The sequence below is a fragment of the Myodes glareolus genome, chromosome 13 (genome assembly GCF_982192425.1).
Source record: "Myodes glareolus chromosome 13, mMyoGla1.1, whole genome shotgun sequence".
NCBI lineage: Eukaryota > Metazoa > Chordata > Mammalia > Rodentia > Cricetidae > Myodes > Myodes glareolus.
In genome coordinates, this window is record NC_142038.1 from 74033585 (window position 1) to 74047620 (window position 14036).

Here is a 14036-nt window from a genome sequence, read left to right on the forward strand (position 1 = left end):
GAGATGTTAGCATAGTCCCCGACTTTTCAGGTGTCTCAGCCCCTTGGGATGCCCTATGCGGTTCTGATTTTGACTCTGCATAGCATGTCTGTTCTGTCACGAGCTCTTTTTACTGAGCGCGTCCCTTTCCCACCTGGAGCCCCTGGTTTAGGTAGTTGGGGGCAGGGGGACTCAGAAGTTCTTTTCGGATTGTTCAAATGCTATCTCACCCACTTTATTTATTTTACAAATGATCTGTTTTGGTCTTTGAGACAAGATGTCAGTATGTGGCCCAGGCTGGCCTTGAACCCCTTTTCTTCAGCCTCCTGAATGTTGGGTTTGCAGATATGAGCTGCCATTCCCTACAATTTTAAAATTGGATTGTCTTGTTATTAGTTGTAAAGTTCTTTGTATATTCTATATGAAAGTCTCTTATCAAATACATGATTTGTAAATAATTTTGTTTTATTTTGGTTTCCTCTGCCTCCTGAATACTGGAATTAAAGGTGTGTGCCACCACCAATGCAATTTTATTAACAATTTTTGTCACTCTCTGGGTTCATTTTTTTACATGAAATATTTTTATGAAATGTTATACCTAGAATGGCACAAAATACTGAAGTGTCTTTTAAATTTTTCCTTTATTAAAATTACTAGTGGGTTGTCTGTTTCCATGTATATCTCTTATGGCCTTATCTACTGGGAAAAAGCAAGGCAAGAAGATTTTTTGAGGCCAGCTTGGGCTACATAGGAAGGCCCAAACTTACTGGGAAGAACACCAACTGGAAAGACATGGACTAAAATGTTTGTGATTATCATATAGTGACTAAGGTGGTAGATATATTTTTGTTCAATATGTTATATGTACTTAAGTATTTAAGCATAAATACTTAAAAATAATATAGGAGATTTTACGGCCTAAAGGAAATATGAAAAAAGTACAGGCCAGACAGGATCTCACTCCATGTGTTTCAGGGACCATCAGTTTGGGAATCAGAATGGGACTTAGTGTGAAGTTGACAGTGAAGTGTTGCCATCCTCCCTGGGTGCTGTGCATCTTAGGCCGTGCACCACGTTTCTGTTGTCTGGGTGCTCCTCCATGGTTTTTGTCTTAGGTTCTGTGACTGATCCAGTGATACTAGCTAGACTCATATGTTAGTACATTGCCAGTCATATTGAAGTTCCAAAAGTTAACCACAGAGTAAAAATGAGTAACATTCTCTGCCTACTAAGGGTTTCTGTTGCTGTGAAGAGACACCATGACCACAGCAACTCTTACAAAAGAAAACATTTAATTGAGGGAGCTCAAGGTTTAGTCCATTATCATCATGGTGGGGAACGAGGCAGCAGGCAGTCATGGTGCAGGAGAAGTAGTTGAGAATCTTAGATCTGGCAGGAAACAAGAAGTTGACTGAGATACTGGGTGATATCCCAAGGATAGAAAACATCAAAGTCTGCCCCCACAATGACACACTTACTCCAATAAGTCTATAACCACTCCAACAAAGCCACACCTCTTAATAGTGTCATTCCCTATGAGATTATGGGGGCCAATTATATTCAAACTACCACACTCTTTTTGTTAAATATTGACTTCAGGAAATTGTTTCAGTATAAACTGTCCTTTCAATGTGATATGTCCTGTCTGTCTATATTGCTTTAGAAAATATTTAAAATGTTAAAATTAGGTTTTGAAAATGTAAGTGTTCAAGAAATTCTTATTCTCATCAGGCCTTATTAAAATGAGTGGATATACCGAATTCTCTATAAATTATGGCTTTGTTTGCCTACATATTTAGTGTAATCATGAGTTTTTTTCATAAAATAACTGAATAATTTGCTTACACTATTTTTAGACTTATTTATCTTCATGTTACTTGTATGATTGTTTTGGTAGCGTGAATGTATGTATACCATGTGCATACCTACTGGACACCTGGAGTTGGGATTATGATGGGTATGAGCCACCATGTAGATGCTGGTAAATGAACTTGGTCCTCCACACAAGTGCTCTTAACTGCTGAACCAGTTCTTTAGCCCCCAGAAATTTACTTTTTACAGAAATTGGCTATGTATTGATTGTGGGTTGGGAATTGTTTAAGCAATTATTAGTTGTTAGCAGAATTATTTGAATTGTATATTGTAGACATGATTGATTTGGTATGAAGGTTTTTTCTAGTTTAGAAATTATAGCAATCAGTAATTTGGAAAAGGACTGTCATACAATCAAATAGCAACGTAATAACAGCTAACATAATTTCTCTGTTTATTCAGGAGCTGGTAATGCATCTTTTAGAATACAATGCTGATTCTACGGTTGTAAATGGGAGTGGACAGACAGCAAAAGAAGTCACCGATGACAAAGAAATCAGAAGCATGCTTGAAGGTAAACATGGATTTTTAACATAAATAGTGTTTGGTTTTGTTACTGCTAAGGTCACAAATGAGTTAACCTGGCCTGCAGCAGTGTAGGTGACAGCACTGTCTGTAGTGCTGATGTCACTACCAAGTCATCTGTTTCCTCACTCTGTTAGTTGTAGGGCAATGTGTACAGCTGTAGAGTTGCAGAGATATCCTGACTTACTGGGAAGCCAGGTTATACTTAGAACCACAATAGGACAGCTCTGGAGGCTGGAGCCGCATTAGGACAGCTCAGCCCTAGAGGACAAGGTATCCTGACTGTTGGGAAGCCAGGCCACCTGGCTGGGGGCAGGGGTAGGGGTGGTCTCCCCACAGGATATAGCAATTCTGCTCTTCTGGAGAGCCTTTACCCCTGAGCTCTGCTCTGTTCCCTTGAGGGAAAACGTCCTAGCTGAGCTATCTGCTTCTTTGGCCCAAGATGTTACTTTTGCTAACACTCTGCTAAAGGGTAAGCCTGGGCAGAAATGTAGCAATCCCCTCCAGCTCTGTAGAAAAGTTGTTACCTTTTCTCCCCCTCCTTACTCAGCCCCACTTAGGGAGTGTCCTAGCAAGGTTCTTCTGTTCTGCTCTGCCTTGCACAGGGCCCCTTTTGGGAGTGTCTCTGCAAGGTTTTTCAGCTCAGTCTGCTAAAGGACATCTCAGCCAGGTTCTTCTATTCTGTGCAGGTGAATGAACCCAAGACTCTTTTGAGAAAGAGATTTATTTGGGAAGGAGGAGTCCAGGAGAGTGGCTGCCTCTGTCAGGGAGGGATAAACAGCAGCCCTTAACTGAACAGAGAGGCTTATCTAGGGCTTCTCAGGGGCAGAGTTTTCCCAGGAAGAACGATTGGCTAGTTTTTCCCTGCTCAGGGATGGGCTTGTTTAGTTGGTCAGAGGTAGAGATGACTCTGACTTCATGACCAAACTGTGTTTCTTTTTACTGGTCCGTTTTAGATTTTTGACTCTAATCTTAGGACCAGGGCATATTTATTTCACTGGTTCTGATTTTAGGGACAAAGTGTGTTCCTTTGACACTAGTTTCAGAGTCAGAGCATGTTTCTTTGGTCCTGGGTTCAGGGATAAAAATGTTTCTTTCCCTGGCTCAGGTCTCAAGTCCAGGGTGTGTTTCTTTCACTGGCTCTGGGTTCAGAGTCAGGGTGCTCAGTGATTGGTTGGTTTCCTGCTCCAGTTGTCCCTTTTCTCCTACATTAGTTACTTGTTGCTGTGGCAGAATTGCTGACAAAGGCAACCTAATTAAGGAAGGATTTAAATAGGCTCACATTCTGAAGGGATCCAATCCATTACAGCCAGAAGGCATCACAGGTGACTCCATGGTGGTAGGAGCGTGTGAATGGGATTGTTCTTTTGACTTCGGAGAGGCCTTCAGAAGAGGGCCAAGTGAAACTCAAAACCACTTTACTCTGCTAGGTCTGACCTCAAAGGTTCCATGACGTCCCAAAACACAGCCACCAGTTTGGGACCAAGTGTTCAGATACATCAGACTGGGTGATTGTTTCACATCTAAGTTATAAGTATTCACTTTATAACTACTAAAATCTTCACTTATAAAAGAGCTTACCAAGTTTAAAATTTTTTCACATGCACAACAAAATGAAAAGTAGAAAAATGTAGACGTGAGGAGACTTTAGATAAAGTGCTGCATTGCTGTAATGAGAACCCAGAGAAGAAGGGCGGGGACACTGTCAGCACTCTAGTCGTTATGTGTCCTTCGTTAGGATAGCGGGTATTTCTGTCCAGCTTCATCTTCCAAGGACTTCACTGTAGTGTAAAACCAACACTCATTTCTTGATGGCTTGTTTTAATTGCTATGCACATCAGAGATTAAATTGCATTTAAGAAGATGTATAGTATAGAGAAATTTCTCTATTACAGTTTAGAGCAAAACCACTCCCATTTTTATACTCTAAAAGCCTTAGGTAATAGGATTAGTTATTGAATGGTCCAGGTTTTGCTGTTACACTAGAGCAAGTAATTTCTACTTTATGAATAAGGTCTCAGAATTACAGCTGCAACTTCACACATGCTCTGTTTCTTTCTTGCAGTTCAGAGTAGGGTGATACAACTTTGTATTTAAAGATGTTAACTTTGCAACTTTAATTATTAGTATTCATTACTAGTATGAATTCATTACTAGTCATTCAAGATTATTCATTAGTCTTGCTTTTAACAATTTTTGGTTTGGATTAAAGGATTGAACTCTCCTTGCTTATTCTGTAATTATAAAATAATGACTGATTGCTAGGCATGTGTGCTAGAGAATCGTTATTAATGACCACAGCACATGCTATGGCACTTGGGGTGGACTTCTGTCACCAGTCACTGCCCTGATCACGTTCTGCTACCTCACATTCTTGCAGGCTGACATTCTGTCACATCTTTAGATGGTGTCTTCACTTGAACTCTCTGGCTTCAGTGAATAGCCAGACCCACCCTAATCTTCTTAAGGAGTCTTTGTCCTTTAATACATTGTGATCTAATTAAAAGGCGAGGTAACTGTTTCTGATACTGTCCTGTCATTCTGTTGTCTCATGGGAACCTGCGACTTAGATTTTTCTGATAGACTAAATGTTAGCTTAGTCTGATCAGTGGACATTTAAGAAGGGGAATTGTAAAGACATGCTCTAAGGTTCTTCTGAAACCTAAGCTGTGCAAAGGCGAGAACTTCATTGATTTTACAGGTAATGCCATTTGTCAGCTTGTGTGGTCCTAACCTGGGCAATAGAAAATAGAGAATTAATTGGATGGGATGATTCTGTTCTGATGAGATCACCTTACCAAGATATAATGCCATTTGCAGACAGACTCCAGGAAGTGCTAGGGACAACTCACCATGATATTAGATAGGCCATAAACCAGAAAACAGGATAAAATATGGAGGCAGGAAATAGAGGTAGGCATAAGAAAACCGCATCAAAATATCTGAAATGATGGTATTTAGATAGAGATGGCCTTATTTGTATAGATGATCTTATTGTATGGCCAGTTAATGGACCAGAGGTTAAGTACCACAGAGCTTATCTCTGGGCCCATTGTGTTGTACACAGGGGTGTGAGTTGCTTTGAAAGATGAGGTACAGTGAGTTTTCTGTGACAAGGGGTATTCTGGAGTAGGGTAGACAGCTACCTGTCAGGTACCAGTGAAGAATAACACACACTCTCTCTCTGACTCTTAGCCTATGGAAAGTTTTAAGAATAATTAAATAAATATTTGTATGCCTTTTGTCTTAGATTATACATACAATCTTATCTATGTTTGTATCTAGTTTATTTTTTAAAATATTATTTGATATTACTGAATTGATTTTTTTGAACCACTTGAAAGTAATTTGCATACTGAATGGCTTTATTACCTCCAAACACATCAGTATGACTCAAGAACAGGGTGTCTTCTTACATAATCACAATGAGACCCCACAATATCTTTGGACACTGGTTGCAGAATCTTAAGATCCTGGGCCTGTGGATTCTAAAATACATTGATACTCAATGCCTTTTATAAAATGTGTGTGTGTGTGTGTGAGAGAGAGAGAGAGAGAATGTGAGTGTGAGTGGAATTTGAAGATAGCCTCACATATGCCTTTAAACTATGCATAAATTATTTTATTATGAACTGTTTATCAAGTCTGTCTTCAGATATATGATTTTTAAAACTTTCCCCCCATGGAGGTTGCCTTTTCACTTTTGAAAAGTTTAGTTTGTGGACCTGTTGTTGGTTGGTTGATGAGGAACCATTGATCTGTTTTTCCCCTTTGTTGTGTTTTTGGTGTTCTTAGCCTAATGTCACAAAGATGTTCCATTTAAGAGTTTTGGCTTTTCTAAACCTGTGCTCCATTTTCAGTTAAAGTTGCCTATACTGTGGGGGTGAGCGAGAGGGCATCTGTTTCTGTGTATAGTACCAGTTGTAGTCCCAGCACCTTTGTGAGGAAATGCCTCTGTCTTCACTGACAGTGTTGATGGTCTTGTTGAAAATCAATTCAGTCAGCTCTAGAGCACTTGTGATTCCTCACACAGCTTATGCTGTGCAAACAGTTGTGTTGTGTTGCTCAGGGAACAGTGGCAAGGGATACAATGTTCAGAACAGATTCCTGGAATTTTCTTTCATTTTCAGTCTGTGGTTTGTTAGAACCCATGAGTGTCAAAGACTGACTCTAATGACCAACATCAGAAAATTTAGTACTAACAGATAAATCAAGGTATTGGAAAGATGGGTTGCTCAGCATCTGTGAGCACTTGTTTTTTTTTGTAGAAGACCCAGGTTCATTTCCCAGCATCCACATGGTATAGCCATGTACATAATGCGCGCGCGCACTCACACACACACACACACACACACACACACACACACACACACATTGGCAAAACAATCTTGTATATAAAAGGAAATAAATAAATCTAATATACAGACTGCACATCCCAATCTGTAATTGGAATGGCTGCAAGTTCACAGACTTTTGAATGCCATTATGCCTAAAACATTAAGGCCTTTGAGCGTTTCTAATTTTGAATATGGAACACTTTTCCAGAGAAGTTTGCACATATTCCAAAATCTTAAAAAAACTATGAAATTTTAAACTTTGAATGTTTAAATACTTTTTTAATCCCAAGAATTATGGATAAGGAGTATTCAGCCTTTTATAATATAATACGCATTTCATATACAAATTTTATCAGTCGTCCATATGACATCTATCCAATCTGGATCTAATCCATAATTCCATGTTGTATTTGTCATGTCTCTCCAGTCCCTTTTGTCTGAGACAGTACACGGCTTTTGTTTTATATAATATTGATCTTGTTGAGGAGAATGGCAACTTCGACTGAGGAAGGGAGAATTGCCTCAGCTTTGAGGCCTGCCTTGTCAATACTGAGTTCCAGGCCAGCTAGGGCTACATGGTGAGTCTAGTCTGTATGTATATTGGGGAGGGAACTTGTTGAAAAGACAGTTGTGCTTTTTGTTTTTTTTTTTTTGAATGTCCCTCGATTTGAGTTTTTCTTTCCATGCACAGGGGACAGGACATGCACAGGGGACAGGACGTGCACAGGGGACAGGACATGCACAGGGGACGGGACATGCACAGGGGACAGGACGTGCACAGGGGACAGGACGTGCACAGGGGACAGGACATGCACAGGGGACAGGACGTGCACAGGGGACAGGACATGCACAGGGGACAGGACATGCACAGGGGACGGGACATGCACAGGGGACAGGACGTGCACAGGGGACAGGACATGCACAGGGGACAGGACGTGCACAGGGGACGGGACGTGCACAGGGGACAGGACGTGCACAGGGGACAGGACATGCACAGGGGACAGGACGTGCACAGGGGCCAGGAATACTAGGTAGGAGAGGTTGTTTTCTATGTCACTGCATTACATTAGGAAACATGTATTAGTTTGTGCCACTGTTGAGGCAGTTGACACTGACTAACTCTGGTACTGTTGTCTGCTGAAAAAAGTAGCTTTTTCCTTTGTCACTAGTAAGTAGACTCTGGAAGGGGGTAACATAAATATTTTGTTGACCAGTCAGTAAGCTTCTACTCATGAATACAATGTTCATTAATAACATTTGTCGCAGTCATTCATTTCTGTGGTGGTGACTACAGAGTAGATAATTCTTTCCCCAGGTGCTGTCTGTACTGTAACTGTGTTATTATGTAACCTGCTCCACCAAGTAGCTAATTGTTAGGATGAAGAGAGATTTAAAATGCAGGCAGGGGCCAGTGATTCCAGAGGCTAGGAGGTAGACCAGGTGTCCTGGGAGTTCCAGGCCAGCTTCAGCTACCTAGCACACTCAAGGCAGTCTGGGCTGCATGAAACCTCCTGTCAAAAGTCAAAACAAGCACTCAGCGAGGAAAACATTCCTAACGTTCAGCTCACTGTTCCCTTAACTGAAATGTCTATCTAAACAGCACATGAAAAGAGCTGTTTGGGGGCCCTCTACCCTAAACAGGAGCAGTTGCTTTTCATTGGCTGAGTCAGCAGTCTTCTTTGTGTATCATGAATAAACACAGGACAGGAAATGCCCAGGTACATTTCTGAATTCTTGCCCGTTTTCCCTCAGTTGTGAACCTCAAAATTGTAGAAATGAATATTAGTTTATTCCAATTTTTTTCATTTTTCTGTTATGTATACAGTGTTCCGCTTGCATGCATGCCTTCCAGAAGAGGGCACCTGGTTACACATTACACATGGTTGTGAGCTGTCATGTGGTTGCTGGGACTTGAACTCAGGACCGCCACAAGAACAGTCACTTCTCTTATCTTCTGAGTCATTTCTCCAGCCCCCGTGTTTTTTCATTTCTAAAGTCTGGAATATGGCTGTGCACCATCTGATTGTTGTTAGGCAGATATGCTTTATGCCAGACACTCATAAGTGGTTGGGATAATCAAGGGTGCAGATGAGTATCCTGCTTCCAGAAGGGTAATGCTAAGTGTGATAGTGTCATGCACAGGACTGGAGGGAATGCCACTGCTCTCAGAGTACTCATAGCTCAGTGAGAGGAAAGAGTGGCCAGAGCAATTCCAACCACAGAAGAAGCCACCAAGAGTCTGTGGAGAGAGAGAAATAGAGATAGATAGACACACAGATAGATAGACAGATGATAGATAGATAGATGTCTTCAAACCCTGTCTTGAAAACCAGTAGACAGCTAGATAGATGATAGATAGTGCTTGGGAATAAAAATATGACGTAGAAGATGATATGTATAACTGTAGTTATTAGTTCCAGCCATTCCTGTATAATGTGTGTGCTTGTTTAAATGTGTTTTGAGTAACAGCACACATAGTGACTAGCTCTTAATAAGCGTTCCTTTCCCCAGTTACCTGGGTCCTCATTGGCTTCTCTGCTCAGGAGAAGACTAGGAAACCTTCCTTAGCCATGAAGACTGTTATGGAATGACTCTTCTGGCCTTTGTGCATACATGTTAAGCTGGATTGCCAAGTATTTGCATGAACTTGCTTCTTTGTTGTTGTTATTTTGAAATCAGGTCTCATATGGTCTAAGTTGGCTTTAAACTTGCTATGTAGCACAGGGTAACGTTGGATTCCTGATCCTTTTGCCTCTGTGTCCCATGTGTTGGGGTTACAGGAGTATACCACAGTACTTGCCTAAAAAGACATTTACCGGCACTTGTTTTGCAATGCTAAGGATTTAACCTAGGACTTTGTATATGATACACAAGTTCTTTACCAGAGAGCTAAACTTTCAGCCTGAAACAGCGGCAGCTGCCACTGCCTCCTCCTTCGCAAACAGAACAAGTCTAGGCAGATGAGAGCTTGTTGATGCAGTCCACTCTCTCATCACATTGCAGCCGCTCTTCTGCATATAGGATTTCAGAACTAACATCAGAGACAGCAGCCTGCAAAGTCCCAGCCCTCCACTCTGTGGCCTTCCTTACCGCTTCATACCTGCCTTGTTATCTGTCTGTCTGTCTGTCTATCTACCTATTGTTTTTTAAGACAGTTTTTTTTCTTTTTTCTGTAGCCTTGACTGTCCTGGAGCTCACTCTGTAAACCAGGCTGACCTCAAATTAACAGAGATCTGCCTGTCTCTGCCTCCCTAGTGCTGGGATTAACGGCTTTCGCCATCACTGCTTGCCTTCTGCTTTGTATTTTATAAAATAACACCTATCTTAGTAGTTACAGAGGAGTGCTTGACACCTGGTATTATAGTATTTGTTAAATAGAAATATAATTGATGGGTTTTTTGTAGAAGTATGTAAGCTATTTGGATTCTTATAAAATAAACAGATACTTACTTGATTTGTACCCCTCACTACCAATTGCTGTTTCTTATTACTATTTCCTTTGTAACAGTTCTAGAAGTTACAAACCCCAATCGTCTCCTTTCCCAGGTAGATATAGTCGTATATATAGTAGTATTTTGATCATCAAAAGTTCATACTTGTTTGCTAAGTGTTATAAATGAGTAAATCCATAATGTCTTTGAATTGAAATTATGATTTCACCTAAAATTGAAGAAAATGGAGCTCATTGGGAATGAAAAGCAGAACTCCCAAATATAACTGCATTTGAATTTCAGTTCAAAACACTTGTATTTTCCACACTGTGATCAACTTATTCTTTACGCATCTTTGTTAAATAATTTTATTTATGGATTTGTGTGTGTATCTTTGTACATGTATTCCATGTGTGTATGTTGTATACCTACAGAAGCTAGAAGAGGGTGTCGGATCCCCTGGAGCTCGAGTTATAGGTGGTTGTAAGCTGCCTAAGTGTGTGCTGGGAACCTGTAGTCAGACTTTCCTTTGGGCTGCCATCTTGCTCCCAAATAATGACTTCTTATTAATGATGAGAGCTCAGCCTGTAGCTTAGGCTTGTTCCTAACTAGTTATTGTAACTTAAATTGACTCCTTTCTATTAATCTACGTCCTGCCATGTGGCTTGTGACTGTCAATGTCTCCTCCTACACGTTCTGCTTCACAGTCTCACTGGTGACCCTTTTGTGCCTCAATTACCTCCTCCTCTTCCTTCCTTTCCCTGGAAATCCCACCTATACCGTCTGCCTAGTTATTGGCTGTTCAAGTTTTATTACACCAATCACAGCAATACACCTTCCCCACAGTGTACAAATATTCCCTAACAGGAACCCAACTTGGGTCCTCTGCAAGAGCAGCTTTTTAACTGCTGAGCCATCTCTCCAGCCCCTCTTTATAATATGATGAATTTATCTTTATCTCTGTAAAGCATTTTTCAGTAGGATTGCACTAACTGTAGAGTAAGACTTTTTTTCCCTTGCAGCTGTGGAAAGGACTCAACAAAGGAAGCTTGAAGAAATGCTTTTAGACGCAGCAAGAGAAGGGAGAACAGTCCAAGTATCAGCTCTGGTAACAAGAAACATTCTTTTCATATGTTAGTAGTTTTTCCTTAAATGTTACGTTCATAATTCAGTCACTGTGGGAGGAAACTTCTTCGTCACACGAGAAGTGTGACACACATACCCTCGCCTGGCAGCTAAGCCAGGGAATAGTTTAGGAGCTTTACCTGCTGATGGGTCTCTGAATTTTTGTTTTATTTCCTCTTCCCCAATCAAAAACCTGATGTTTAAGAACCCAGTTTCTCATAGCAAATAGATAAGGTAAAGAAATTTTTTTTTTCAGATTAAGCCCATTTAAATTTGAAAACAAATTCCAGGTGCTCTCAAGCAGAAGGTTTTCCTCATTTCAATGAGCAGTAAACTCTGAAAGCGCATTGTCCTTCTAGAAGAGCAGCTTACCTAGAAGGGACAGTGTTGGATCAAGTACTCAGACAAACTGACAAGCTGACAGTTTCACTGTTCTTATCTTCCTGGGAGACCTACTTTCCCGTTTCTATTTCCTGCATGGTCTCATTAGATAAGGAGACTCTAAATTTGTTCTGAATTCAAGACTAAAGCATTGCCATTTGCTTTAAAGTTATTTCAGTCCCCTCAAAAACACTTCTTCGGTTTCTAAGTATAGTGCCTGCAGCATTCCGGGTCTTGTGAAATGGAGACTATATAGAGCTTGCTAACGCAGTGAGGTGGGGGCCTTGACATTTCTGCTTCTAGCATCTCTGGGTTGGGCTCATCTTGGGGACTGTTGCTGGGTGCTGTCACAAGACAGCAAGCATGTTAGTGAAATCTTTTTTTTTTTTTGCTGTTGTTGTTGTTATTTTTTTTGAGACACATGTTCTTGTAGTCCTGGTTGTCCTGGAACTTGATCTGTAGACCATTTTGGCCTCAAACTCAGAAATATGCCTACCTCCGCCTCCGTGTGCAGGGATTAAAAGCATGTAGCACCACTGTGAAATCTTAATGTGAGGGGTAGGTGGCTGGTGCTACTGTCATGTATGGTGCCAGGATACAGACCTCAGATCTCCTTGCTCCTGAGGACAAGCAGGGCAGGCTGAGGAATGGGCCAAAGGGGCAGAGTCTAATTGTGTGAGAGCTCTGCTGTCCAGCGGAATCTGCTGTCCTGTGACTCTGCTGTCCCGTGGGCTCTGCTGTCCAGCAGGATCTGCTGTCCTGTGAGCTCCATTGTCCTGTGAGCTCCACTGTCCCGTGGGCTCTGCTGTCCCGTGGGCTCTGCTGTCCCGTGAGCTCCGCTGTCCCATGGGCTCTGCTGTCCCTTGGGCTCCGCTGTCCCGTGGGCTCTGCTGTCCTGTGGCTCTGCTGTCCTGTGGCTCTGCTGTCCCGTGGGCTCCGCTGTCCCTTGGGTTCCGCTGTCCCGTGGGCTCTGCTGTCCTGTGGCTCTGCTGTCCTGTGGCTCTGCTGTCCCGTGGGCTCCGCTGTCCCGTGGGCTCCGCTGTCCCGTGGGCTCCGCTGTCCTGTGGCTCTGCTGTCCTGTGGCTCTGCTGTCCTGTGGCTCTGTTGTCCCGTGAGCTCCACTGTCCCGTGGGCTCCACTGTCCCTTGGGCTCCGCTGTCCTGTGACTCTGCTGTCCTGTGAGCTCCACTGTCCCGTGGGCTCCGCTGTCCCGTGGGCTCCGCTGTCCTGTGGGCTCTGCTGTCCTGTGGCTCTGCTGTCCTGTAGCTCTGCTGTCCCGTGAACTCCACTGTCCCGTGGGCTCCACTGTCCCTTGGGCTCTGCTGTCCTGTGACTTTGCTGTCCTGTGACTCTGCTGTCCCGTGGGCTCCCCCTGTGGGCTCTGTTGTTCCTTGAGCTCCATTGTCCCGTGGGCTCCCCCTGTGGGCTCTGCTGTCCATTGTCCCGTGGACTCCTCCTGTGGGCTCCACTGTCCCATGGGCTCTGCTGTCCTGTGACTCTGCTGTCCTGTGACTCTGCTGTCCCGTGGGCTCCCCCTGTGGACTCTGCTTTCCTGCAGGCTATGCTTGAGCCTTTCTTTGGTATATAATCACATTGTGTTCCTTTGTTAGCTCAGCAGGCCCAGTCCTCCCAATGTGAACTGCTCGGATCAGTTAGGAAACACCCCCCTGCACTGTGCTGCTTACCGGGCCCATAAACAGTGTGCCTTAAAGCTCCTGAGAAGTGGAGCTGACCCCAACCTGAAGAACAAAAATGGTGAGCATGCTGATGAAAGTCGACCTTGGTCATTTTGACTCTATACAATGAAATCAGTACTATTTAAAATGATTTTGTTGGGATCCAGCCTTTGATAAATTAAATGATGTCATTTTAAAATAAGAACATTCACAAATGTAAAAGAGCGACATTTTCTTCTCCTTTAAGACTTAGCTAGTAATGCACTCCCTACTCCAAATGAGACCAGTATTGAACAAGGTAATCCTTCCATCAGGGAAATGATAGGTACAATTGATTGATATTCCATAAGGTTACCACCAATACTGAACTAGAGAATTTTGAACCACTGTTTTAGGAGAACCTAGGGTTAGATTATCCTGGCATTTTCATCCAGGGATCAGTATATGGCCCTGTTTTATGAGTGTCACTGTGTAAGATCACCTATGTAATATGTGTTGCCAGTCCATTAACACTTAGGTCCTGGCCAACAGTGCCTCAGCCTGAGCACAGCGTCTCTAACTCAGGTCTCCCCTTTAAGGCACTTAGGAACACAGCCCAGCATTTCAGCATGGTTAGGGGCCATTTCATATGAGAAAGTCACAAGCAAAACACTCTAAAACATGACACTAAATACACTGTAATAGGGACGTGTGGCACTGCCTGGACTGAA

The 14036-nt window shown here is 42.5% G+C and overlaps 1 protein-coding gene across 4 annotated transcripts in view; it reads left to right on the forward strand.

The window, feature by feature from the left end:
- The window catches only part of Osbpl1a (oxysterol binding protein like 1A), a 177718-nt gene that overhangs the window by 30251 nt on the left and 133431 nt on the right, over nucleotides 1–14036 (forward strand). For all 4 annotated transcript variants that reach the window (XM_048447930.3, XM_048447932.3, XM_048447933.3 and 1 more), the window contains exons 5-7: nucleotides 2254–2365; nucleotides 11167–11252; nucleotides 13261–13405. In XM_048447930.3, the coding sequence (XP_048303887.3) occupies nucleotides 2254–2365; nucleotides 11167–11252; nucleotides 13261–13405 (343 nt within the window). The remainder of the gene's footprint in view (nucleotides 1–2253; nucleotides 2366–11166; nucleotides 11253–13260; nucleotides 13406–14036) is intronic.